The sequence below is a fragment of the Erinaceus europaeus genome, chromosome 10, assembly GCF_950295315.1.
Source record: "Erinaceus europaeus chromosome 10, mEriEur2.1, whole genome shotgun sequence".
Taxonomy (NCBI): Eukaryota; Metazoa; Chordata; class Mammalia; order Eulipotyphla; family Erinaceidae; genus Erinaceus; species Erinaceus europaeus.
This window is the reverse complement of record NC_080171.1, coordinates 116,651,935-116,675,132: the sequence shown is the minus strand read 5'-3', so window position 1 is coordinate 116,675,132 and position 23,198 is coordinate 116,651,935. Positions and strand designations below refer to the sequence as shown.

General features: G+C 44.4%; 2 protein-coding genes across 9 annotated transcripts in view; one reads left to right on the top strand and one right to left on the bottom strand.

Moving 5' to 3' along the window:
* Positions 1-11,040, top strand: part of GNAL (G protein subunit alpha L) — a 155,648-nt gene extending 144,608 nt beyond the window's left edge. For both annotated transcript variants that reach the window (XM_060200660.1, XM_007517169.3), the window contains exons 10-12: positions 1,767-1,897; positions 7,033-7,100; positions 8,283-11,040. In XM_060200660.1, coding sequence (XP_060056643.1) covers positions 1,767-1,897; positions 7,033-7,100; positions 8,283-8,429 — 346 coding nt within the window. In that variant the 3' untranslated portion in view covers positions 8,430-11,040. The remainder of the gene's footprint in view (positions 1-1,766; positions 1,898-7,032; positions 7,101-8,282) is intronic.
* The window catches only part of MPPE1 (metallophosphoesterase 1), a 28,603-nt gene continuing 15,157 nt past the window's right edge, over positions 9,753-23,198 (bottom strand). For 4 of the 7 annotated variants that reach the window (XM_060200664.1, XM_060200662.1, XM_060200663.1 and 1 more), the window contains 7 exons: positions 22,771-22,874; positions 19,729-19,803; positions 17,483-17,591; positions 16,465-16,533; positions 16,078-16,200; positions 12,240-12,380; positions 9,753-11,299 (listed from right to left, as the gene is read on the bottom strand). In XM_060200664.1, the coding sequence (XP_060056647.1) occupies positions 11,117-11,299; positions 12,240-12,380; positions 16,078-16,200; positions 16,465-16,533; positions 17,483-17,591; positions 19,729-19,803; positions 22,771-22,874 (804 nt within the window). In that variant the 3' untranslated portion in view covers positions 9,753-11,116. The remainder of the gene's footprint in view (positions 11,300-12,239; positions 12,381-16,077; positions 16,201-16,464; positions 16,534-17,482; positions 17,592-19,728; positions 19,804-22,770; positions 22,875-23,198) is intronic. The other 3 variants (XM_060200665.1, XM_060200666.1, XM_060200667.1) reach the window with 3 other exon arrangements.

Genomic DNA, 23,198 nt, shown 5'->3' with positions numbered 1-23,198 from the left:
TTATTAAACTTTTAAAAAATATTATTTCCTTTTTGTTGACCTTGTTTTTAATGTTGGCGTAGCTATTGTTGATGTCGTCATTGTTGGGTAGGACAGAGAGAAATGGAGAGAAGAGGGGAAGTCAGAGAGGAGAGAAAGACAGACACCTGCAGACCTGCCTGTGAAGTGACTCCCCTGCAGGTGGGGAGCCAAAGGCTCGAATCGGGATCCTTCCACTGGTTCTTCTTTGCACCACGTGCGCTTAACCCACTGCGCTATCACCTGACTCCCTAAACTTATTATTATATATATTTTTTTTACCAGAGCACTACTCAGCTCTGGCTTATAGTGGTTCAGAGGATTGAACCTGGGACTTTGAAGCCTCAGGCATGAGAGTCCGTTTGCATAATTATTATGCTATCTACCCCTGCTAAGTAGTGGGATTTTTTTGTTTGTTTGTTTGTTGTTGTCTTCTTCTCTGAGCCTAACATCTGATATGCAGGTGGACCCAAGTTATTGTCTGGGGAGATGATGCCATGGCTTGAAAAAGGACCAGAAAGCTGCATCAGGGAAGAGAGTAGCTCCCAAATATGGGAAAGGTGTATAAATATTGTTGACTGTAAACTATCGATTTGATGTGATCTGGGGCCCATATTCAGCTTAGGAGCCTATGTGACCTCTGCATCCCTGTACGTCTGAGCTCACATTCTGTGATCATGAGTAGGAACGTTCCAAGCTGCCCCAATGTCAGGACCCATCTTCCTCAGGTGGAACACAGAGCATGTTGTCCAGCCTCCCTTCAGAGGATGGAACATTCTCTACTGTGGTTGATCCATGGTGAGGGCAAGGTCCTATGGGGGCCCCGCAGAGGAGTCTATTGTGTTGTTCCTGATAGAGATGACCAGTAACACTGAAGAGAGGGATTTGTTCAAGGTCTAGATCCATCTTGCCTGTTTGGGAATCCCAGGAAATGGCAGCCAGAAGCATTGGATTTGTAGTGCCAGCACCAAGCCCCAGCAATAACCCTGATGGCAATAGTAATAATAGTAACCCAATATATTCAGACTCACCATTTAGATTGGCAATTTTCCCTCATTATATATGATTAGCATCCTGTTCCACAGCAGGAGACTCAGCTCTGGTCAGAGGCCAAGAAGCAAGCCAGCCTCAGACCCCATTCAGTGTGGTCCACCAGGAGTCATGTGTTTTGTTTCCAATGCACTGGCTTGTAGCTTTCTGAGCCTGTATTAGAAAAATTCACCACGAAAATCCAAGCAGGTTTAATACATAAGTAAGCCTTAATTTTAGTGCAAGTCAATCCCATCACCAGCGTGCTTGAATTAAAGAACGCAAAATTGCTGGGGCCAGATGACGCACATGTTACACTGATCTAGGACCCAGGTTCAAGCCCCTGGTCCCCACCTACAGGGGGGAAATTTTGCAAGTGGTGAAGCAGGGCTTCAGGTGTCTCTATCTCTCTCTCTCTGGCTCCCCCTTCCTCTTGATTTCTGGCTGTCTCTATCCAATAAATAAAGATAATTAAAAATTTTTTAAAAGGGGAACGTTGAACTTCTAATCCAGCTACCTGTATTTGTTATTATAAAAATGTGTTGCTTGTAGGTGGAGTGGGAGACTAGGATAGTAACATTAAATAATTCTAAGTTGTAAACATTATCAGAAAGGTGACAGTGCTGTCCTTTTCACTAAATAACTCTCTTACATTAGAGAGATTGTTTTTCTTCCATATGCTAGTGTGTGAAACACGTGTGTCTATTTCTCCTTTTCAGGTGGTTGAGGACCATCTCTATCATCTTGTTCTTGAACAAACAGGATATGCTCGCAGAAAAAGTCTTGGCAGGGAAATCAAAGATTGAAGATTATTTCCCTGAGTATGCAAATTATACTGTTCCTGAAGATGGTAAGATTTCAGAAAACATTTCTCACGATTAAGAAATTTAGTTATTGGGGGCTGGATGGTGGTGCAGCCAGTTAAGCACACATAGTTCAAAGCACAAGGACACGCGTAAGGATCCGGGTTCAAGCCCCCGGCTCCCCACCTGCAAGGAGGCCACTTCATGAGCAGTGAAGCAGGTCTACAGGTGTCTGTCTTCCTCTCTCCCTCTCTGTCTACCCTCCTCTCCAATTTCTCTGTCTTATTCAGTAACATAGAAAATATGACCACCGGGAACAGTGTCATCACCAAGCCCAATAACCCTGGAAGCAAAAAAAAAGGATTTTTTCAACAGCTCTGTAATATTCAGTCACGTGTCACTCAGTGTTTCAGTCCATGAAGTTCTATGTATGACAGTGGCCTCACTAGCTATACCACATGACGCTGTACCATCTAGCGCCATTATGTAACTACACCTAGACAAGCAGGGTACCTATTGATGCTTTCCTCAGAAAACGTTCTCATCATGAAGTGATTTGTGACTATCATTCAGAGATGCAGTTTAAATCAGTCCTCTAACTGCTGCTCTATTGGAAGACACTCGAGTATCAAAATGACCACTGAGGATGCTGCCATTTGCAAAACTTTCAAAGTTTGACTTTTCATTCAGATTGTGCATCAGGAAAAAGGGAAGTTTGGGTGGAACTATGTCATTTTCTGGGTAAATTTTGCTTCTTGGTTGGGTATGTCATTAGGTCCTTGTCAGTTCTTGACCTCACACTTTACACTGAACTCTTGACAGAGAATTTCTGCTACTGTCATGCTTTCCTGTGAAAAGTGGGGCTGAGTCTTTTATTCCCAAGTCAAAGCTTTCAGCAAGCATTTAGTAAAACGTCTTCAGGGGCCAGGCAGTGGCACACCTGGTTAAGCATAGTCATTACAGTGTACAAGGACCCAGGTTCAAGCCCCTGGGCCCCACCTGCAGGGCGAAAGCTTCACAGTGGTGAAGCAGGACTGCAGGTGTCTCTGTCTCTTGCCCTAGCTGCCCCTCTCCTGTCAATCTATCTCTGTCTCTATCCAGTAATAAATAAATAAAATATTCTTTAATATTTATTTATTCCCTTTTGTTGCCCTTGTTGTTTTATTGTTGTTGTTGTTGTTGGATAGGACAGAGAGAAATGGAAAGAGGAGGGGAAGACAGAGAGGGAGAGAGAAAGATAGACACCTGCACACCTGCTTCACAGCGACTCCCCTGCAGGTGGGGAGCCGGGGGCTCGAACCGGGATCCTTACACCGGTCTTTGTGCTTTGCACCACCTGCACTTAATCTGCTGCGCTACTGCCTGACTCCCAATAAAATACTTTTTATAAATGGACAGGCAGTGGCACACTTAGTTAGACACACATATCACCATGCACAAGGGTCTCGGTTCAAGCCCCCACTCCCCACCTGCAGAGAGAATACTTCATGAGATATGAAGCAGGTCTGGAGGTTTCTCTGTCTCTTTCTCCCTATCTTCACCTTCCCTCTCAGATTCTCTTCATCGTGTCAAATAGAAATAAAGTAGAAAGAAAAAACAGTAAAAAAAAAAAAAATAGTAAGATAAAATGCCTTCAGAGGGAGCTGGGCAGTAGCGTAGTGGGTTAAGCGCATGCGCAAAGCACAAGGGCTGGCATAAGGATCCTGGTTCAAGCCCCCGGCTTCCCACCTGCAGGGGGTTGCTTCACAATCAGTGAAGCAGGTCTGCAGGTGTCTGTCTTTCTCTCCTCCTCTTGATTTCTCTCTGTCCTATCCAACAACAACAGCTATGACAACAATAACAACTACAAGCACAACAACAAAGGCAACAAAAAAATGGGAGAAAATGGCCTCCAGGAGCAGTGGATTTGAAGTGCAGACACCGAGCCCAGTGATAACCCTGGAGGCAAAAAAAAAAAAAAATGTCTTCAGAGTCCTCTTCAGCTGTAACACTGATGATTTACCTTAGGGTGACTGACTGTCTGAGCTTACCGAGGGTTCCAAGGACATGGTGTCCTATCCTGGGCAAGTCCAAAAGAGCTGGAACCCCTTTTCTAATAATTGCTATTCTAATAATTTCTAATAATTGCTATTCTTCAGTCTTTCAGACAAGAGTCTTCTATAAAAGATCTGTTCAAGACAAATAACACTATTTCTTCACATTTGAATCCTAAGCTAGACAAGGCAAAATGAAAACGAGCTTTCCTAGAAATTTCAACTAAGAAAAATTGTTATTGTTGGGGGCTGGGCAGTAGCACACTGGGTTAAGCACACATGGTGCCAAGCATAAGGACCGGCATAAGGATCTCGGTTCAAGCCCCTGGCTCCCCACCTTTGGGGGGGGGGGGGTCACTTCACAGGCGGTGAAGCAGGTCTGCAGGTGTCTGTCTTTCTCTCCCCCTCTCTCTGTTTTTCCCTCCTCTCTCTATTTCTCTCTGTCCTATCCAACAGCAACAACAACAAGGGAAACAAAATGGGAAAAATGGCCTCCAGGAGCAGTGGATTCATAGTGCAGGCACCAAACCCCAGCAATAACCCTGGAGGGAAAAAAAAAAAAAAAAAGAAAAAGAAAATTTCTCATCTGTGCACTAACTCAGTTAGCCTGGAGGTGTGTTTTTTGGAGGCTAAAGTAGCAGGCCACTGCTGAGTCCCCAAGTGTCCACTGTGTCCCCCTCTCTGACACTGCTGTTAGTCTTCTCTCAGAAAACCAGGCCTTTCTTTTAAAAATTCTTTATTGGGGGATTAATGGTTTACAGTCAACAGTAAAATACAATAGTTTGTACATGCATAACATTTCCCAGTTTTCCACATAAAATAAAACCCCACTGGGTCCTCCTCTGCCATCATGTTCCAGGACCTGAACCTACCCCCCTACCCCCCACCACAGAGTCTTTTACTTTGGTGCAATACACCAACTCCAGTCCCAGTTCTGCTTAGTGTTTTCCCTTTTGTCAACTTCTTTCCCTGAATGAGATCATCCCATATCCATCCTTCTGTTTCTGACTTATCTCACGTAACGTGATTCCTTCAAGCTTCATCCATGATGGCGTGAAGAAGGTGAAATCACCATTTTTATTTTTATTTTTAATATTTATTTTCTCTTTTGTTGCCCTTGTTGGTTTTTGTTGTTGTTGTAGTTATTATTGTTGTTAGATAGGACAGAGAGAAATGGAGAGAGGAGGGGAAGACAGAGAGGGCAAGAGAAAGACAAGACACCTACAGACCTGCTTCACCGCCTGTGAAGTGACTCCCCTGCAGGTGGAGAGCCAGAGGCTCTAACCAGGATCCTTACGGGTCCTTGTGCTTTGCTCCATGTGCGCTTAACCGGCTGCACTACCACCTGACTCCCAAGATAGACACTTGCAGACCTGCTTCACTGCTTGTGAAGCAACCCCCCTGTAGGTAGGGAGCTGGGGGCTCGAACCGGGATCCTTATGCCGGTCCTTGCGCTTTGTGCCACGTGCGCTTAACTGCTGTGCTACCGCCCAACTCCCCAAATCACCATTTTTAATAGCTGAGTAATATCCTTTTGTGTATATAGACCACCACTTGCTCAGCCACTCATCTGTTGTTGGACACCTGGGTTGCTTCCAGGTTTAAGCCAGGCTTTCTTAGCACAGGGGCCCGTCTCCCCACCCACTGACTGCTCTTCAGTGAGTGGACATGCTCTCTGCATCTTGTCTCCCAAATGGCCACTTCATATTCTTCCTTCCTTCTCTCCTCTCATCTCAGCTGTGGCTCTATGAATGCAGCTTCCTACCCACACTCCCTGATTCTAGTCATTCAACTTTCCAGAACATTCCCTGAACTTCTGCTGGTGTCTGAAACACAGCTACAATCCAGTTTATGGTTGCTGCCAATAATAATCTCAGCATAAGCTCAGTTCAACTCTGACCTGGCCAGAGGCTGTGTTCCCCCTCTGTGACCTTCAGTGATCCAGGGCTGCAAGCTCTCAGCGATTCTGCGCACCACCCTGCCGCCCTCCCCACTCCTGCCTCTACTCTTCCTGCCCTGGGCTCAGCTTGCAGGTCTCCCTGGGTTAGGCCTGCCTCAACTAGAGAGTTCCATCCCCTGTGCCACGTGACGATATAATCACATTAGTTGTAAGCAATTAGAAAGAAAATGATTGGGGTAGTGGCGCACACAGTACGAAGCACAAAGACTGGCTCAAGGATCCCAGTTCAAGCCCCCAGCTTCCCACCTGCAGGGAGGACACTTCATGAGCAGTGAATCAGGTCTGCAGGTGTCTGTCTTCCTCTCATCCCTCGGTATCCACCCCCCTCCTATCAGTTTCTCTCTGTCCTATCCAAGAAAATGGTAAAAATGGCCACCAGGAGCAGTAACCCTAGAGGCAAAAAAAAAAAAAAAAAAAAAAAAAAGATGATGACAGCACTAAGAAGTGTAGCCTAGCTTTTTAGGAAAATAGATTTTGGTGGGGGGTTTGATAGCACAATGCTTACACACACACAAAAAAAGACTCTCATGCCTGAGGCTCCGAAGCCCCAGGTTCAGTCCCCTGCATGACCATAAGCCAGAGCTAAGCAATGCTCCGGTAAAAAATAAATAAAATAAAATAAAGGAAAATAGATTTCATAGAGACCACAGAAATATTGAGTGATCCCATGAACTGAGACTCTGAATGGGAAATGATTTCAGGAAGTTCTGGGTGACATTCCTGAGTCTGTGGGGGGACCAGGAAGAAGGTATCTCCCAACTTGGGATGAAGGGATGAGAAGAAAGCCAGAGGAGCGCTCACTCCTGACAACTCCAGAACCCGGAGCTTGAATCCCTATTCCTAATGTGGCCCGGAGTCAGGTGGCTAGAGTGTGGTCACTGCAGTCAGGACGCTCTGCAGTCAGGTGGCTAGTGTGTAGTCACTGTCCAGAGATAGGCTTTCATTTTACTGGAGTGAAAGTTACAACCCCACCATCAAGACAAAACTTGGTCAGAGCTGTTAACAGTTAACCTTTAAATCATCTGGGAGGGGAAGAAAGGGAATAAAGATGCAGATATACGTATGTAGCTTCTGTGAGTTTTGAATCTATGTCTGTACAGCTGTCCAACTTTGTACTCCTCTTCATAATCTCCACAGCATTGTTATCGTTCACGTTGCTGACATGAAATTCCATTTGTAATCCCCACAGCAACACCAGATGCAGGAGAGGATCCCAAAGTTACAAGAGCGAAATTCTTCATCCGAGATCTGTTTCTGGTGAGCAGTTATTGAAACCTTGCTTTCCCTACCACTCTCAAGCTGTTCTTTGCAGCATGCAGATTACTTTTCCTTATCTCATTTAACCTCCCTCCACCCCCCAGTTATGAAAGATGCAGAAAGTATCATTACTTCATCTCACAGTATCATTACTTCATCTTGTGCTCACACAAGGTTCAGAGAGGTTCCTCTTCTCACCTCAGGTCACACAGCTTCCAGGTGAGCACAGAGAGCCCAGTGCCCCTCCCTACAGAGCTCAAGGACGGTGAGGAGCCACATTTAGAACAGCTGGCCTTTCTCTGAATTCCCTTGGGTGGAATTTGCTTTACCTGCAGAGGTCAGACCTGAGACACGTATTGCGTGCAGGAGGCAACTGTGCTGTCCTTAGAACCACTGCTCACATGTGGGTATTTAAATTTGAAGCAGATACGATTTGAACGTCTGCCCCTGGGTTGCACTAGCTAGTGGCAATGGCTCCCGTACTGGCAGGCATATACAGAGCATTTCTGTCATCACAGAAGACTGTGATCACAGTGACACCTGCATTTCTGGAAGTCTTACCCTGACTCCTACTTTTAGTACCTGTATTTTTTTTTTATCCAAGTATTTTATTTTCTAATATTTTGATTTTTTTATTATCAGATACAGACAAAAAGAAATTGAGAGAAGGGAGGGAAAGAGACAGAGAGACACTTGCAGCCCCACTTCACCACTTGTGAAGCTTTCCCCCTGCAGGTGGGGACCAGGGGCTTGAACCCGGGTACTTATGCACTGTAATGTGTATGCGCTTAATCAGGAGCACCACCACCTGGCCCCCAGTGCCTGTCTTTTTTTTTTAATTTTTATTTATAAAAAGGAAACACTGACAGAAACCATAGGATAAGAGGGGTACAACTCCACACAATTCCCACCGCCAGAACTCCATATCCCATTCCCTCCCGGGAGCTTCCCTATTCTTTTAACCCTCTGGAAGTATGGACCCAGAGTCATTAAACACTATGTCCTGCTTCAGAGGGACTCTAAGCTTGCCCCTAGAAAGTTGTCTATGCTGGGTTCTTGGCCTTTGCCAGCACCCCTGCTCTGACTTTAAACAGCCCCCTGCAGTCAGATTGAACTAGAAAGCCTCCTTCCCCGCCGCCCCACCCGCACCCAGCAGCACAGCCCACTCTCTGTTCTTGGCAGAGAATCAGCACGGCCACCGGGGATGGCAAGCACTACTGCTACCCACACTTCACCTGCGCGGTGGACACGGAGAACATCCGCAGGGTGTTCAACGACTGCCGAGACATCATCCAGCGGATGCACCTCAAGCAGTACGAGCTCTTGTGAGGCGTGTGCACCGGTGGCAGCCTGCCGGCACCTCCTCTCTGCCCGCCCCTGGAGCTTTTCTTTTTAGGACTGTCTGTCAGCCCCGAGCAAATAGTGAATTGGGAGCAAATAGTGAATTCCAGCTGCCCTCTGTCCTGTTCTCTGTACGCCCACCCCGTGTGCCCACTAACCCTCTGGCTACCTCTGTTCCCCCCCTCAGGTTTGGCTGTAGCATGTTTTCAGGCCTCCCCACCCCAAGAATCTGGGTTACCACCAACCTGCGCTGCATTGGATGACACTGCAGTAAAATCTTTGAAGCTTGAGGGGAGGGATAAATAAGCGATTGATGCTGCAAGACATCGGTGAAGGAGGGAGAGGGGGCTGAATCCACTTTTTCCTGAGTTATCCAGCCCAGTGAGAGAGGCCAGTCTAACAGTCTATGATGCAGTGAGCCACGGCTTTCCAATTCTAGTTTTAAAAAGCTGCAAGGATCAAATAGAGGCCCCTTTTGATCTGCGTCCACTCAAGACTTGGAGCCCCAGCCAGAGTGGACAGAAACCCTTTTCAGTCCTATTTAGAGTTTCTTGCCAGCCTTTGAATTAGAGCTACTTTGAATCTTTTACCTTTAGGCAGAAAACTCACATTCATTACCAGTGTGTCTTGTTTGAAAATGATTCTCTAGACGTCTGCCCTGCTTACCCAGTAGTCTGCTTTCATATATTCTTGTTGTTGGTATTGTTGTATTGCTCATTTCTTACACTGTACAGAGTAATGTTATTTTGTACAGCTACTAACGAAAAGTCTTTTGTGGTCTTTGTGCCTTGACCCTGGCTCTCCATGTTGTAAAAGAAATATGGTTTTATTGTGTGAATAGATAAATGTCAACATTATATCCTTGCTCAGAAAAAAAGAGAGAGAGAGAATGCTACCTATAGAATTTAGAATACTTTGTCAGGTTGGTACTTTTAAAAGCACTCCTTGATATTACTCTCTTTCTCTCTCTCTCTCTCTCTCTCTCTCTCTCTCTCTCACACACACACACACACACACACACACTATACACATGAATCTTGCACATTTTATAAATAAAGCTGTACCAACATCACAAGTTTTTTCCAGGGAGCAAAGCTTTTGTTTTTTTTTCTCTCCAGACAATGGGTCTTGATTGTTTTACTACTTGGAGATGCTTACAAGTTCCCTAAGTGGGGACAGGACATCCATTCATTTAGTCAAACTTTTTGAACCACTTCATCATAAATAAATAGCAAGGAGAAAAAAGAAGTCAATATTTGTGTCTGACTTAGTGGAATCAAAGGATAGCATTTTAAGTTCCCTCTTGAAAAATCATTATTACAAGACATTTATTTGAAATATAAAATCAAAATATGTCTGTTTTTACATTTGAAGATTTACAATTGTAGTCTCAAGAGTTACAGTTCAGTATTTAACAGACGGATGTACTGGCACTTTGAGGGTAGTATTCTTAAACTGAAGATAACCAGTAAAGACGCCCAAAGTATATTTTAGTAATGTGAATCGAGAGAAATGATAACCTAATCTACATTACTCCCTTCATCTCTTTTTAGTCTTGAATATGTTAAGTTTACTTTATAAATCAGTGCTTCGTAATCCTTTATTGATTCTTCCAGGTCTAAATCCTCCTTTTTCATGAAAGAAAGGACAGTGACTTCATAGATAATCAGTGCAACATATACGTGTTTTTTTTTTTTTTTTCCTTATCACCAAATTCCAGTGTCCTTCCCTACTGAGCTCAAGGACCTTGGGGAGTCACATTTAGACCACTGGCCCTTTCTCTAACTCCCTTTATTGCTTCATTCAACTCTGACTTGAATTAAGACATATCAGTTGGAGGTTATTTTGAGTTCCTGGTGCCCTTTCAAAGGAAGATATGAAGAAAAATGGAATATACACCCACTTTCACACAAAAGTGAAACTGTATACTACTAAATATTCTCAATATTCCTCCCCCCAACCACCTTCTAATTTTAAAAACAGAATTAAAGGAAGAACCAGATTCACACATGCAAAGCTATATTTTGTCTGGCTTTAAATTACCAAAGCCACTTCCTAGACCATTGTCTCCCCAAGTCTCTTTTGGTCACTAATTAGCATTAAAGTGACACTTAAATTTTTAGTCTGCTGGAGAGAAAAACTATACTTATCTAAAAAGCTGATTCCATTCATTTAGTGTGGTACAAAAGTCTGTGAAAACTACATTCTTTCAGATAGCCTCTAAATTTTTTCTTTTACGTGTACAGCTTTGAAATCTGTAAGAATATAAGAAGCACTTCACAGGAGGACTGAAACAAACCCAGTGTCTGTGTACACATAATAAGCGTGTTCCAGGGCTGCCAGCTCCATCTTGGGGAAGAAGACACTGTCTAGTGCATGCAAGTGACATTACTAGCTTTTACATATTGTACAGACACAATCTTGGATTGTCCGTATCTTTGATAAAATGAGAGACAGACGTCTTACAGAGTACAAGTTCCCCTTGTATAGCATGAGAACAGTAATGATCAGCTATTTATTTACTCTGCAGTCATTTGCATTAGTGATGTAGAATTTCTACGACATGCCTCAATAAATAAGACAGTCTCCTTCAGTCTCACCTAATGTGCGCACCGAGCAAAGCTCTGTTTCTCTGGCTTTGACATTTACGACTCGATGCAGAATTCTTCCGCTCTTCACTTTCTCTTAGATTTTCTAAGCAGGTTCCAACCAAAATGAAAAGGTGAGGGTAGAAGCTCCAAGTGGACCAAGATGAGGGTGACAAGGAATACAGCTGCCCCAGTGTACGTGGCCAGAACCTTGTGCTCCAGCGGAAGGTAGCACTTGGAGAGGGCATACTCCGTGGCTGTCACACTGCCCTGCAAAGGAACAAGACCATTATGTTGCAGTGAAAGATCCAATACAACGGTCTGATTTAGAAACAGCAGGGAGGGGGGAGGCAGTGGAGGAGGGCACAGCCTTCAGCCTGTACAAGTCACCAGCTAGCCACCATAAGCACTGGCTAGAGAAGGAAGTCAAGGTCCCAGTATGCTGAGTGGAATCAGCCTAGAAGTAGAGCTTTTTATTGAAACGAGCTCCTTAACACAGCAAGTCCCTTTAAAATGTAGTAGGCATGCGTGATAGAGCTCTGTGGTCATGGAGGGAAACGGGACATTGAGGCTATTGCTTGTGCTATGAGGCGTTTCTTTCTTACTCAGGGGCATCTCAGTGGGCTTTCTTTGGTAGTCATTTCTGCTCCGTGAAATGGCAGTGGGGAATGTTTTCATTTCCCTATCCTTTCGTGAAGGAGCAGGAGCTGCCATAAAAGCATGGATGCTCGAGCCCCTGGGTAAAAGCAAGAAGCAGAAAGAAACAAATGAGTAGTGGTGAACTGAAAGAACACATTTCATCACCTAGAAAAATCTGTAGCAAATGGGTTTGTCAAGCAAGTAAGATAAGGAGGTGACTGAGTCTAGCTAGTGAATAAATGATCCTGTCTCCTTGGAAATTAAGTTACACAAACCTAACTCAGTGAGCACTGTCCTCCCTGAAGGACTCAATGTTCTGTAGACGCCACTCCTCTAGGCTTGCAGGAACCATTTCAACACGCCATGTTGACTTGTCTCCAGAGAGGAGTTCAGACCTGGGGGCGGGGGGTGGGGGTGGGGAGGGGGTTACAGCTGAACTGGGCGTCTGTGCACCAGAGGAGTTTGTGGCTTGTGGCTAAATTTTTACAGATGGCAGCAATTAAGTAGTTGATTATTGCGTTGACTTAAATACTTATGAAAGCTTTCAGATGAAAATAAATGTTCACGTTACCATGATGAAACTGGGGTTGTTTCTGTTCCTCCAGCTGAATGACGGCACACTGATCTCAAGGGTGTTGGCCCCGTGGAGCACTTCACAGGCACTGTGCGTGTGGCCGCTCAGTACCAGGCGCGGCTGCAGCCACCACAGCAGCTGTGGGCCAGGGGCAGTGAAAGTGATTAGTGCTTACAGAGCCCTGCCAGCCTGAAGCTGACTAAGTGCAATGCAGAGCTCCACTGCAGAGAGCTGCCCTACTTTTTCTGGGTTCCCCCCCCCCTTCAAAATCCTTTGGTTTGACAGGTTCTATCAACAGAAAGCTCAAGCTCCTGAAGACAGTTTCTTCTCATCTAAGGCTACATATTTGTGAAAAATAATTTCAGGAGGGCAGGGTACATAGCATAATAGTTATGCAAAGAGACTCTCATACCTGAGGCTCTAAAGTCCCAGGTTCAATCCCCCATGTACCACCATAAACCAGAGCTGATCAGTGCTCTGGTAAAAAAAAATAATAATAAAAGTAATAATAAATAATAATTTCAGGGAAGTGGCCCAACCTATGGAGCCCATGCATTACCATGTTCAAGGACCCAGGTTCAAGCTACACTCCCAATGTGCGTGCGTGCGTGCATGTGTGTGTGTGTGTGTGCATGCGTGTGTGTTTATAGGGGTCCTTTATGAGCCATGAAGCAGTGCTGTAGGTATCTGTCTCCCATTCCTCTCTCAATTCCAGGTATCTGTCTCCCATTCCTCTCTCAATTCCTCTCTGTTCTAACAAATAAAAAACAGAATTGAAACATCTATAAAACATTTAATAATTTCATAGGGCTGGCAAAAATAGTTCATTTGGATAGTGAACTGCCTTGCTGTGTGTGTGGACTCATTGTACCCAACCCCCACTGCATTGAAGGGAGCTTCAGTGCTGTGGTGTCTCTCTTTGCTTCTCTGTCTCTGAAAAAGTCATTACTGAGTGGAGTGAAGCCTTCATGATGACAAAAATAATAATAAATTTGTCATAAGTATATCATGCATCATATATAGGTGAAAGAATATTTTAATTAAGTCACTAAAGTTAATTATAAAGTTAATTTTAAATTAAAGCTGACTGAGTAATAACTTACAGTATAGTCTTTTTTTTTTTAACCCCTTCCATCACCGAAAGTCTGTGGCCCCAAACTCACCCCCACAGATAACCACTGTAAGTTCTCCCATAGGCTTAGATAGAGGTTGGCATTTTGTTCAGTTTTATTTATTTATTTATTTATTAGAAAGATAGCAGGTGAGAGAGAAAGAACCAGACATCAGTCTGGCTGGTACATGTGCTGCCAGGGATCAAACTCAAGGCCTCATGCTTGAGAGTCTATTACCTTAGCCACTGCGCCGCCTCCCGGACTGCCATTTTTATGTTCGGTTCTCTATATTCTGCACATGAGCGGAACCATTCTATAGTTCCTCTTTTATCTCCTTACTTGCTTCACTGACCTTCCTCTTCTCCAAATCCATCCAATTTATCCCAAAGGAAATAATACTACCTTTTCAAAAAATATTTTATTTATTTATTCCCTTTTGTTGCCCTTGTTGTCTTATTGTTGTAGTTATTATTGTCGTCGTTGTTGTGGGATAGGACAGAGAGAAATGGAGAGAGGGAGGGGAAGACAGAGAGGGGGAGAGAAAGACAGACACCTGCAGACCTGCTTCACCACCTGTGAAGCGACTCCCCTGCAGGTGGGGAGCCGGGGGCTCGAACCGGGATCTTTACGCCGGTCCTTGTGCTTTGCGCCACCTGCGCTTAACCCGCTGCGCTACATATCTTTTTTTTTTTTAAATTATTGCTAAGTAAAACGCCACTCAGTAGATGCCCCATAACTTTTTTTATCCAGTCATCTGTCAAAGGGCATTTTGGTTGTTTCCAGGTTTTTTCTATTGTAAGTAAAGTCACATGGGGGGATTCATATATCCATTTGAATCAATGTTCTTATATCTTTGGGGTAAATGCCTAGGAGTGGAATTGCTGGATCATGAGGCGTTTCCATTTGTATCTGTTTAAGGATGCTGCATCCTGTTCTCCATAATGGCTGCCCCAACTTGCACTCCACCAGCAGTGCAATAGAGTTCCTCTCTCTCTCTTTTTCCACATCCTCTCCAACACTTATTTTCTCTCTTTTTTTATTAACGGAGCCCAGTCTCACTGGTGTGAGGTGTAATCTTAATGCGGTTTTAATTTGCATTTCTCTAATGATGCGTGAATTGGAGCATTATACCTGTCTGTGGGCCATGTGTATCTCTTCTTTAGAGAACCGTCTATTCATATCTTCTGCCCACTTTCTTATTAGGCTGTTTTTTTTTTTTCTTGTTAAGCTGCATGAGTTCTTTATAGACGTATCAACTGCTTGTCTAAAGTATAGTGTGTAAATATCCTTTCCCATTTTCTGGGCTTCCTGTTTATCCTTATAGAATTTTCTTTTGATGTGGATAAGCTTGACTGTTATCAATTTGATACAGTCCTATTTGTTCATTCTTTTTGTTGGTTTGTTTCCCTGTCGCATGGGGTGGAGTCTCCAAACACATGTTTAGTGTTGATATCATGAGATGTTTCACTGATGTGCTCTTCTGTGTATTTTAGAGTTTCAGGTCTAATATCCAGATCTTTGATTCATTTTGAGTTAATTTTTGGTGCATGGTGTTAGCTGGTGGTCTGGTTTCATTTTATTACATGTGGCTGTCCAACTCACCCAACACTGTCTGGTAAAGAGACTTTCTTTTCCCCATTGGGCAGCTTTGACCCCTTTTTCATGTATAATGTGCCTTTACATGTGTGGGTTTAGTTCTGGATTCCCTATCCCATTCCGTTGGTCCATCTGTCCATTTTTGCTCCAATTAAAGTTTTTTTATTTAGGCATGAGGAGTTGGCGAACCTGGTTGGTGCACACATTACAGTGTACAAGGATCCAGGTTCAAGTCCCTGGTTTCTACCCATAAGCAGAAGCTTCAGGAGTGGTGAAGCAGTGCTGCAGGTGTCTCTCTTTCTCTACCTATCTCCTCCCTTCCCTCTTAGTTTCTGTCTCAATCCAAAGTAAATAAATACACTAATGAAATATTATAAAAGGTTTACTTCTTATATTATTTCTTTTTCTTTTTCTTGTTGGTGATCAGGGCTTCACTGTTCCAGGATGAATTTTTTTAGAGAGAGACAGAGACAGACACAGGAAGAAAGGGGAAGGCACAGTACAGTGGGTGCTGGGCTTGAACTTGGGTCACGAGTACGGCAAAGCAAGGACCCAGGTGGACTATCTTGCCTGTTCGTCACTCATAGTTTTAGACATGTTTTCATTTTGAGAATATTATTGATTTGATATTATAAAGTAGGGGTGTGGAGGCTAGGTTAAGCGCACTTGGAGCAAAGCCCAAGGACTGACATAAGGATCCCAGTTCAAGCCCCCGGCTCCCCACCTGCAGGGGAGTCACTTCACAGGCAGTGAAGGTCTGCAGGTGTCTGTCTTTCTCTCGCCCTCTCTGTCTTCCCCTCCTCTCTCCATTTCTCTCTGTCCTATCCAGCAACAACAGCAACAATAATAATAACAGCAACGATAAACAACAAGGGCAACAAAAGGGAAAAAATAGCCTACAGGAGCAGTGGATTGATTCATGGTGTAGGCACCAAGCCCCAGGGGTAACCCTGGAGGCAAAAAAAAAAAAATAAGAGAAAGAAAGTAGGGGTACTGAGTGAGGGAAAGAAAAAACAAAACTGTGACCTAAAACTGTGTGAGAGTTGCCTAACCCTGCCCCTTTTTCCTCTGGTGGGTAAGTGTAGACGTCACCTGGCTCTCAGTTTACTTCCAAGTATCGAGCACACCTTTTGTGAAGCCTCGCGAGAAAGCACATCATATCGCTCCTGGAAGGGCAAGTCCCTTTCTCCTGGAGGAGCCGCATCTTCGCCAGAACAGCCAGCATCGCTTCTCCGGTAAAGTGGGAAATGCTGTACAGGATTGAGAAAGGAATCAGATGCGACTTCATGAACCCTGGATTGGTCAATAGAACACACACAATTTTTTTTTTTTTTTTTACCAGAGCACTGCTCAATCCTGGTTTATGGTGGTATGGGGGATTAAGCTGAGACTTTGGAGGCTCATGCATGAGAATCTCTTTGCATAACCATTATACTATTTACCCCCACCCCAGAACTACTTTTTTCTTTTTCTTTTCTCTCTTTTTTTTTTTCTTTACACACACTTCAACTCACCTGCAGAAGAATTGGGGCTGATGCTGGAAGTTGCTTCCCTTGTACACAGAGGCTGTCAGGCTGTTCCTGCTGGTCAAAAATCAGTCATTTATTAAGTGCAGGTGGTGCAAAGCGCAAGGACCTGTGTAAGGATCCCAGTTCGAGCCCCTGGCTCCCCACCTGCAGGGGAGTTGATTCACAGGTGGTGAAGCAGGTCTGTAGGTGTCTGTCTTTCTGTCCCCCTTTCTGTCTTCCCCTCCTCTCTCTATTTCTCTCTGTCCTATCCAACAAGGACGACATCAATAACAACAATAATAATAACTACAACAATAAAACAAGGGCAACAAAAGGAAATAAATATTTTTAAAAAATTTTTTTAGTCAGTTAATTCAGAAAACCCAGCACTTTTTGAACAGCAGGAAAGGGAGAGGAGAGTGAGGCACTGATCAAAAGCAGAAAGTCACAGCCCAAGAGAGAACTTAGCAGTTGAGCGCAGGACTTGCATCCTTGAGGCCTCAGAGACTTAGGGTTCAGTCAGGCTCCAGTCCTACCATCTGCCAGATATGAGTGGTGTTCTGGGTGTGTGTGTGTGTGTGTGTGTGTGTGTGTGTGTGTATGTCAAATAAATAAATCTTTTAAAAAATTATCTCAAAAACAAAGTCCACTCACTCGATGTGCCCTTAGAAGATGCCACAATGCAGGGAGTTGGGTGGCAGTAGTGCAGCGGGTTAAGCACAGGTGGCACAAAGTTCAAGGACCAGCATAAGGATCCCAGTTTGAGCCCCCAGCTCCCCACCTGCAGGGGAGTTGCTTCACAGGCGGTGAAGCAGGTCTGCAGGTGTCTGTCTTTCTCTCCCCCTCTCTGTCTTCCCCTCCTCCCTCCATTTCTCTCTGTCCTATCCAACAATGACAACATCAATAACAATAATAATAATAATAACTACAATAACAATAAAAAACAAGGACAACAAACAAGAATATATATCTATATGAAAATGTCACAGTGCAAGCCACCTGCACCATCCGAGTGACCTCCTACCTCTCGGGAGCAGTTCAGTTTATGGGAAATACCAGTCAGCTCTGCTTCTGCTTTAGAGCAGATCCTGCAGCCATCCCCTTCGAGGGCCACGCTGTTGACCATCACAAAACTAGCAGAGAGGAACAAGAGGCGTCAGTGTCACTGGGCTCTCCGAGTACAGTGTAGTCACAAGGTCACTTCCAGGAAAAACAAATGTTCTCAGTGTGTTGATGCTTGTTCCAAAACAGCACTAGCTCTCACTAAATTAATCTGTGTTTCTAGGTGAGCGTTTAGACACGTTTAAACATAGTACGGTTACAATGTAACATTACGGGAGTGGACTCCAAGGCCTGGTAAAAAGATTTTTAACCCAGGGTTCAGCATACGCATTACAATGCTCAAAAGACCCAAGTTCAAGCCCCTGGTTCCCACCTGAAGTGGTGAAGCAGGGCTGCAAGATGTCTCTCTGTCTCTTTGCCTCTCTCCCTCTTCCTCCCCTCTCAGTTTCTCTCTAATTAGTTGTTGGGTAGTATGCCAGCTCCCCCGGCTTAAAGCTTCTGTCTCTAATCCTGCTTAACTAAGCACCGGCTTGCCTGCATGGCATTGGTTTGATCCCACTTAAAGATGCGGTCTATTTACATAAACCACGGTTAACTAAGCACCACCCTCCCTCCAGGGCCTTGGTTTAATCCCCACTGGTTCATGACTGTCTTTTTGCTCCGCCCCCTCTCCTTGTCACACCCTGATTTTCACCAATCTCTTTTTTCGCTCCACCCTCTCTACGTCACACCCTGTTTTCACCTTACTTGGCTAGTATATATACAAGCTGCTTTTCTGAGTAAAAACACTTGGAATTGTTTTCCAGCTCCGAGAGTTCCAGAGTGTATCTCCTGCAACCTTAGTTCAGCAGGATGTCCTGATCCCTCTCCCACGCAGCAGCCTAGATTGGCTTCAGTTGAGTTCTCTCCAACCCAGAGAACACTTGCTCGGGAAGAAGCACCCTCAGGCTATCCTGGCAATTAGTAAATAAAATGTAAATTAAAAAAATTTTTTTTTAATTTTTTAACCCTAGATTTTTAAGAAGTCTCAAGTCCCGGATGCCCTATGGTCATTATCACGCCTCTTGAGCAAGTGACTTTTCCATTCAGTGTTGCATCTGGAAAGATGGAGATAGTAACAGGATGCTCATGCTGTCGGCTCATCGTTAGGGCTAAATAATGCGATAGCATAGAGCCAGCCATCAGCAAGTGTGCAGCCCGTGCTGAACATCATTAGTTATTTGAAAAGTAAAGCAAAGGCAGCATTCACTCACATCCAGACAGCAGGCAGACTAGGTGGGGCAACAGTCCAAGACTGACATGGATGGGGGAAGCACACAGCCTTAGCGCACAGTGGCCAGCACACTTGCCACCCAATCTGAGGGCATCATAACTTCTTTATAAAAGGAAACCACTCAGTTGTGAACAGATGAAATACACTGATAAGATTATGTCACCAGACTGGTCCAGGAGGTGGCACAGTGGGTAAAGTGCTAGACTCTTAAGATTGAGGTTCTGAGTTTGACCCAGCACACATCTGGTACTCTCTCTCTCTCCCTCCTCTCCCATAAAAAAATAATTAATCTTTTCTTTTAAGTGCAGAGGGCTGGATGGAAAGTGCACACCCAGCTGGGTGCATATATTGCTATCTATGTACAAGGATCCAGGTTCAAGCCCCTACTCCACTCCTGCAGGGGAGGAGGCTTCACGAGTAGTGAAGCATTGCTGTAGGTCTTCCTCCTCCTTCTCAGTCTCCCCCTCCTCTCTTGATTTCTCTCTGTCCCATCAAATAAAAGAAAGAAGGGGGGAAAAGGGGGTGACTGGCAGGAATGGTAGATCTGTCATGCAGGCACCAAGCCTGCACAATAACTCTGGTGGCAACAGAGAGAGAAAGGGAGGGAAGGATAAGGAAGGAAGGAAGGGAGGGAGGGAGGGAGGAAGGAAGGAAGGAATAAAAAGAAATGTTACCACTAGAGACAGTGCAGATAAAAAGAACATCACCGCCTCCCTGACTGGGCAAAGTCAGAGACAGACCCACTCACTATGGGAAGTTCAAGAAAAGTAAGGTGGTGACACTGATGGTGACTATCAGTGAGGACATCCTTCATGGAGGCTGCAGTGCACCAGGCCAGACACAGGGCATGGCTCTAACCCAATGTGCTAGTCACTGTCAAAATGAAGTTCCCAAGGACTACGTGACTTGGTTAAGATTCTACAAATAATACTCACTTTATTCCTTTCCAAGTAAACAGCCTCTCAGGGTTGAAAACTTTTTCAAATCGCTTTACTTTGTATGTGTCCATCCTACATTCAGTTATAAAAAAGAGAAAAATTGTGTAAGGATCCCGGTTCGAGCCCCCGGCTCCCCATCTGCAGGGGAGTCGCTTCACAGGCAGTGAAGCAGGTCTGCAGGTGTCTGTCTTTCTCTCCCCCTCTCTGTCTTCCCCTCCTCCCTCCATTTCTCTCTTTCCTATGCAACGATGACAACATCAATAACAACAAGTATGACAACAGTAAAAAACAAGGGCAACAAAAGGGAAAATAAATAAATAAAATTAAAAAAATTTTTTTAGAATAAGCCATTGTAGAACCTCTTGAGATATAGCATGAACATGGAAAATAACTCGGGATGTGAGTGCCGGGCCGGCATTAGCAGAGCTCTCGGTGGTCCCAGATGATCAGAGTGCAGCTTCAGCTCCACTGTTAACTAAGCACAAGGCCGGGAGCATGTGGCTTAGCTGCCAGGATCTAGTTTCCTTATTGGCACAGCAGGTAAACCATGGTACCCATAGAGAGGATGTTCCAAGGCCCCGGTGAATGCCTAAAAGCAGTGCTTTATATATTCTGCTTCTCCTATAAAAGTGATCAACTTTAGCTAATAAATTAGGTGCAGCAAGGATGATCAACAGTAACTAACAGTAAAAATAAAAGGGCCAGCAAGATAAATTGCTTGAGAAGACATCTGCTTTGTCATGTGCCTGAGCCGGGTTCGAGCCTCCAGTACACCACATACGAACACTACAGCCCTGGGGGAATCTTGAGTACTGAAGTCTATCTAAAAAAAAAAAAAAAAGTGGGGCCAGGTGGTGGTGCACCTGGTTGAGCACACGTATTACAATGCATAAGAACACGGGTTCGAGCCCCTGGTCCCCACCTGCAGGGGGAAAGCTTTGTGAGTGGTGAAGCAGTGCTGCAGGTGTCTCTCTGTTTCTCTCCCTCTCTATCACTCTTGATTTCTGGCTGTCTCTATCCAATAAATAAAGATAATAAACAATAACAAAAAATTGACCTGGACTCATGAAACCCTGGCAATGACAAAAAATAATAAACAGTTTTGACCAAAGTTATATAAATGTGGTCTCTCTCAAATTATATTACTGTGTATGATACTTTCGAACAGCAATGACTGTAAGTCACTGTAACTGAGGAAAGTTTAAGCATAGAAAAAAGAGAACCACTACTGTCATACAGCCATGGGAGATTACATGAATTAAGTCAAGGAGCTAGCTCATCAGTACAATGTAGGACTTGCTCTCTCATACATAAATAAACCTTTTAAAATGTAGATTGGGCTGCAGCCCAGGAATCGGCACGGTCGCTAGGACAGTCCACTTACAAGCTTGAGATCCTGAGTTTGGTCCCCAGCACTGCATGTACCAGTGGGATACTCTTCTTTCTCTTTCTCTCTTATGCCCTCATTAACAAATAAAGCAAATCGCTTTAAAAAAGTTGGGGAGTTGGGTGGTAGCGCAGCGGGTTAAGCGCACGTGATGCAAAGCGCAAGGACCGGCGTAAGGATCCCAGTTCGAGCCCCCAGCTCCCCGCCTACAGGGGAGTCACTTCACAGGTGGTGAAGCAGGTCTGCAGGTGTCTGTCTTTCTCTCCCCCTCTCTGTCTTCCCCTCCTCTCTCCATTTCTCTCTGTCCTATCCAACAACAACGGCATCAATAACAACAACAATAACTACAACAATGAAACAAGGGCAACAAAAGAAAATAAATAAAAATATATAAAAACAACAAAAAAATGGGTAAGGTAAAATACGGAAGTGAAGTACATGAACAAGAGGGTAGAGTATAAATACTGCATAAATGTTAGCTATTAAAGTCTAAATGGTCTTCTTTTCTGATCCCCAAAAAAACCGACTGATGATGAAATCAAGCTGACTTCTCTGTTGGGAATACTGTCTGCTTTACTGACTGTAGACAAAGGAAGACTGTGACTTTTGTATGTTATTAGCATCAGGCTGACATCATTAGTACAGGACAGGACAGACCTTGCATTTAAGCTCTCCAGGACTTGCACAGATATTTAAGGACAGGTCTGGTGGGAATGCAGCCTTTTTTTTTTTTTTCTTTCTCTCTCTGCTTGCTGCCCTTGAGTCCTGGTACCTGAGCTTTGTAGAAACTGAATGCTGGTGACCTCATGACTCAAGCCACATGGCTGGAAGGTCTTTCTTTTGTTATAGAGACAGAGAGAAATTGAAAGGGGTGGGGGAGATAGAAAGGCAGAGAGGTAAGCGCATGTGGCGCAAAGCGCAAGGACCGGCGTAGGGATCCCGGTTCGAGCCCCCAGCTCCCCACCTGCAGGGGGGTCGCTTCACAGGTGGTGAAGCAGGTCTGCAGGTGTCTATCTTTCTCTCCCCCATTCTGTCTTCCCCTCCTCGCTCCATTTCTCTCTGTCCTATCCAACAACGAATAGCGTCAACAAGGGCAATAATAATAACCACAATGAGGCTACAACAACAAGGGCAACAAAAGGGGGAAAAAGTGGCCTCCAGGAGCGGTGGATTCATGGTGCAGGCACCGAGCCCAGCAATAACCCTGGAGGAAAAAAAAAAAAGAAAGGCAGAGAGACACCTGCAGCCCTACTTCACCATTTGCAAAACTTTCCCCCTGCAGGGACTTGAGCCTGGGTCCTTGCGCATTGTATTGTAGGCACTTAATCAGGTGTGCCGCCACCATCTGGCTCCTGCTAGTCTTTTCAATTTTGCTTATCTCCTTACTGCGGTTTCTAAGATCCTAATAAATCTTCTGATTTTATAAACCCCAGCAAAAAGAGCTCTTTTTATTTTTACAATAATTCTCCAAGGATACATACAAATCATTGATTCATCATTTGATCAGGGTGCTCATATGTGCCAAGACAAAACACCAGACCCTTTTAAAAGGCGCTCACATCTTTTGAGGAGAACTCACATCCTCCGCACAGCACCACTCTGGATTTTGTCCCCCACAGGCTGTCGGTGCAGTGCTCCCATGAGGCACTTACTGATAATGAAAGCCAATGTCATGGTTGCCTGCGACCACTTTCAGCTGCACGTGGCGTGGGTGTCTGAATATTCTGTGAAACCTCTCCACATCATCTGCCCATGCCTGTGGAAAAAAAGAAGTCACAGCTAAGGCTCAGAGGAACTTTCTTCTCTGCATTAAAAAAAAAAAAAAAAAAGTTCTCTGCATTTTAATCATGACAAGCTAATTCCCTGTTTAAGCTACATTCGTAATGCAGGTGTAGAATTTAAGAATTTCTAATTCTATGTCATGTTTCTTTTCCCACAACTTAACATCTTAATTATTTGATTTGAGGTCCATGGCATCCCTCTATCTTAAAACATTAACTGGAAGAAGCTCCTAAGATTCACACACCAATTATTTTCAGACATCTTAGAAGACCAAACAAGTAGAGGCTGGGCAGTTGCT